Source organism: Pteropus alecto, unplaced genomic scaffold, assembly GCF_000325575.1.
Source record: "Pteropus alecto unplaced genomic scaffold, ASM32557v1 scaffold61, whole genome shotgun sequence".
NCBI lineage: Eukaryota > Metazoa > Chordata > Mammalia > Chiroptera > Pteropodidae > Pteropus > Pteropus alecto.
This window is the reverse complement of record NW_006434835.1, coordinates 15,756,178-15,759,293: the sequence shown is the minus strand read 5'-3', so window position 1 is coordinate 15,759,293 and position 3,116 is coordinate 15,756,178. Positions and strand designations below refer to the sequence as shown.

At 58.9% G+C, this 3,116-nt stretch overlaps 1 protein-coding gene across 4 annotated transcripts in view; it reads left to right on the top strand.

Annotated features, from left to right (window-relative positions):
- OTOF (otoferlin) overlaps positions 1 to 3,116 on the top strand; it is a 90,814-nt gene that overhangs the window by 76,654 nt on the left and 11,044 nt on the right. For 2 of the 4 annotated variants that reach the window (XM_006910298.1, XM_006910297.1), the window contains exons 28-31: positions 448 to 609; positions 725 to 887; positions 1,499 to 1,629; positions 2,948 to 2,977. In XM_006910298.1, coding sequence (XP_006910360.1) covers positions 448 to 609; positions 725 to 887; positions 1,499 to 1,629; positions 2,948 to 2,977 — 486 coding nt within the window. The remainder of the gene's footprint in view (positions 1 to 447; positions 610 to 724; positions 888 to 1,498; positions 1,630 to 2,947; positions 2,978 to 3,116) is intronic. The other 2 variants (XM_006910299.1, XM_006910300.1) reach the window with 1 other exon arrangement.

Here is a 3,116-nt window from a genome sequence, read left to right as displayed (position 1 = left end):
CGCACCCCGCACCCCGCACCCCGCCCCACCGCTCTCTCACCCGACCCAGGTCATGGCACATGGCACACTGTTGGCATCAAACTCCAGGCAGCTTTGACACCCTCAGGCTACTCTCCATTTTCCAAACAAGGAGATTGAGGGGACAAGGGGTGGGGAGCGACTTGTCCAAGGTCACACCTGGAGGCAGCAGGAGACACAGGCCCCCGCCCACCTAGGGCCTGCCGGGTCTGCGCTCAGTCACCTTGCTGCATGCTGGGACCTTTCCCAGCCCTCCCATCTGCGCCCACATGCCCACCCTCACCCCAGAGCCCCCTGAGGACACCCCACCCCTCGTCAACTCTTCTGGCCTCGACCTTCCTGACTCACGGCCCAGTTCCTTCTCAGGGCGGCCAGCCCACCCACAGCTGGCTCCCTTGTCTGAGGGACTCTCTTCTCCCCCCGACCCAGGTGTTGTTCTGGGGCCTGCGGGACCTGAAGCGGGTGAACCTGGCCCAGGTGGACCGGCCGCGGGTGGACATCGAGTGTGCAGGGAAGGGGGTGCAGTCGTCCCTGATTCACAATTACAAAAAGAACCCCAACTTCAACACCCTCGTCAAGTGGTTTGAAGTGGTGGGTGCAGGCCCAGGAATAGTCGGGCAGAGCTGGGTGCGGCTGGTGTGGCTGGACACGGCCCAGTGTCTCTGCCCCCTTCCCTGAGCTCAGGCTCCATTGGCCAACACCCCAGGACCTCCCTGAGAACGAACTACTGCACCCGCCCTTGAACATCCGAGTGGTGGACTGCCGGGCCTTTGGCCGCTACACCCTGGTGGGCTCCCACGCCGTCAGCTCCCTTCGGCGCTTCATCTACCGGCCCCCAGACCGCTCAGCCCCCAACTGGAACACCACAGGTACAGCCACACTTCGAAGCCCAGGCCTGGCTCCACTCAGTCCACTGGAGGGGCTTCAGCTCACAGTCCAGCCCATACAGCCGCCACTTTGCTCCTCTAGGACATCCCAGATGGGAGCATGGGAGGCCAGAGGGAGGTCCCATCTTGGGGGCCAAGGCTGCCCAGGGCTGCTCTTCACTCTAGAGCCAGAAAGAGCCAGAGCTGGAGATGTCATGAGAGGGTCTGAAGGCAGATGGCTTCCTCTGCTGGTTTATGGAGAAGAGCCAGGCCACCCTCCCAGCCTCCATCCTGGCCTCCCTCCCGGCCTCCATCCCGGCCTCCCTCCCAGCCTCCCTCCCGGCCTCCCTCCCAGCCTCCATCCCGGCCTCCCTCCCGGCCTCCCTCCCGGCCTTCTTCCCGGCCAAGCTTCCACTATTTCCCTCCACTGCAGCTCTCCCTTCTCTCTGGCTCAGCTTTTCCTTTTCCTTATGCCCAACTTTTCATCCCTCCCTCTCCCCTCAGAAAGCTCCAGAATCAGCTTTAGGCCTCTGGTCCTTCTTGCCATCCCCGATTCTCACTGTTACTCCTGCTCCTTCCTGTCTGTCTGCCTGTCTGTCCATCTCTCTATCCAGTCAGGCTCCTCCGGGGCCGCCATGTACTGTGCAACGGGGGCCCCTCCTCTCACCCTACAGGGGAGGTCGTGGTGAACATGGAGCCAGAGGTGCCCATCAAGAAGCTGGAGACCATGGTGAAGCTGGATGCGGTAAGGCGCGTGGGGTCAGTCCCACGCAGGCTAAGAGCATGCACTGCCTGTGACACTCACTGAGAGCCTGGCTGCCTCTTTCAGCGTCCAGGGCTGACCCTGACCACACGTGCACACAGCTCCATCCTAGACTGTCCCGGAATGCAAGACTGTCAGAGTTGCATGTGTTTGTGTACGCATGTGTGCAAGTGCACGAGCGTGTGGCGTGCGAGTATGAGAGACAGAAAGAGCAGTAACCATTTGAGGTAATAGCCTGCAATTATTTTTACTTCGACAAATGACACCATAGGCAATGGATTCCTTGTTGGGTACGCCAGTGTTCTAGAGGGTTCCTGATTTCCCATCCTAGCCATTCACAAACAACTCTCCCCAGACCTGGGCTAAGGAAAGATTTCCAGCTGGAAGTTTCCTATTCCTCCTGGCTTTGGGACTGAGGCTGTTTATCTGCCAGAGGGAGACCCAGGGGTTGGATTTGGGCATGACCTCTGCAACAGAGGGTGGGAATGAGGCCAGCCTGGAAGAGACCATCCTGAGTCCAGACAGCACAGAGAGGCTGGAAGTGGGCTTCTTCCCTACCCCTTTCTCCAGATCTCGTTTCCAACCTCGCCTGCTTCATACAACTAGGGATGTCTCTTAGCTTCTGAGGTCTGAGTTTAATGCGAAACATCTTCTCTTAGCCCATAATCCTTGACTCCAGAGGGTCCCCAGCCAGCCAGCTGAATTATGTGCACATGGCTCTTGGGAACGTGGAGCAGACGAGATCCAGTGCCTGGCCAACAGCCCCCTAGTTTCAGGCCCTCAGCAAACAGACAGAGGACGGTACCTAAGCTTGCCCATCGTCCCGCAGGCCCTGAGCTCTGCTGGAGTGTTTTCACCAGGGTTCTCTTCAGCTATACAATCGTGTGTGTGTGTATGTGTGTCCACTTAATTTTTAAGGCGCTTGCCCTGGTAAGGGAGGAAAAGTGGAGTTGAAGTTGACTCCATCTAGCCAACATCACTGAATTCCTACTGTGTGTGGCCAGCCTCCCTTCCCAACCCTGACGCCCGGTGACATCACCTAGGGAGTTCACAACTATCTCAGGCCTGAGAATCACTGCCCCAGAGGGTCTGAGGAAACATCTGCAGAGCAGACCTTCGGCAGGCTCACCAGCAGTGTGCTCCTGTTAGTGCAGAGTTGGCCCTGTGCACAGGGACGCAGCTCACGGCAAGCATCCCTGCATGAGCTCCCTCTCCTCCATGCTCCCTGACTGGGCCTCTGCCTCCACTCCAGGCCTTGGAGGGCTAATTCTGTCCCTGTCTCTTTGATACCCCTCTGCAGACTTCTGATGCTGTCATCAAGGTGGATGTGGTGAGTGTGGGGACCATTCAGGGGGCTCTGGGGAGAGACGACCCCACACTGGCATAGAGTGTCAGGCCAGGGGGCTCAGCATCAGGCATGAGCTACCCCCAGCCCCTGGATGCTCTCGGCAACACAACCACACAAACAG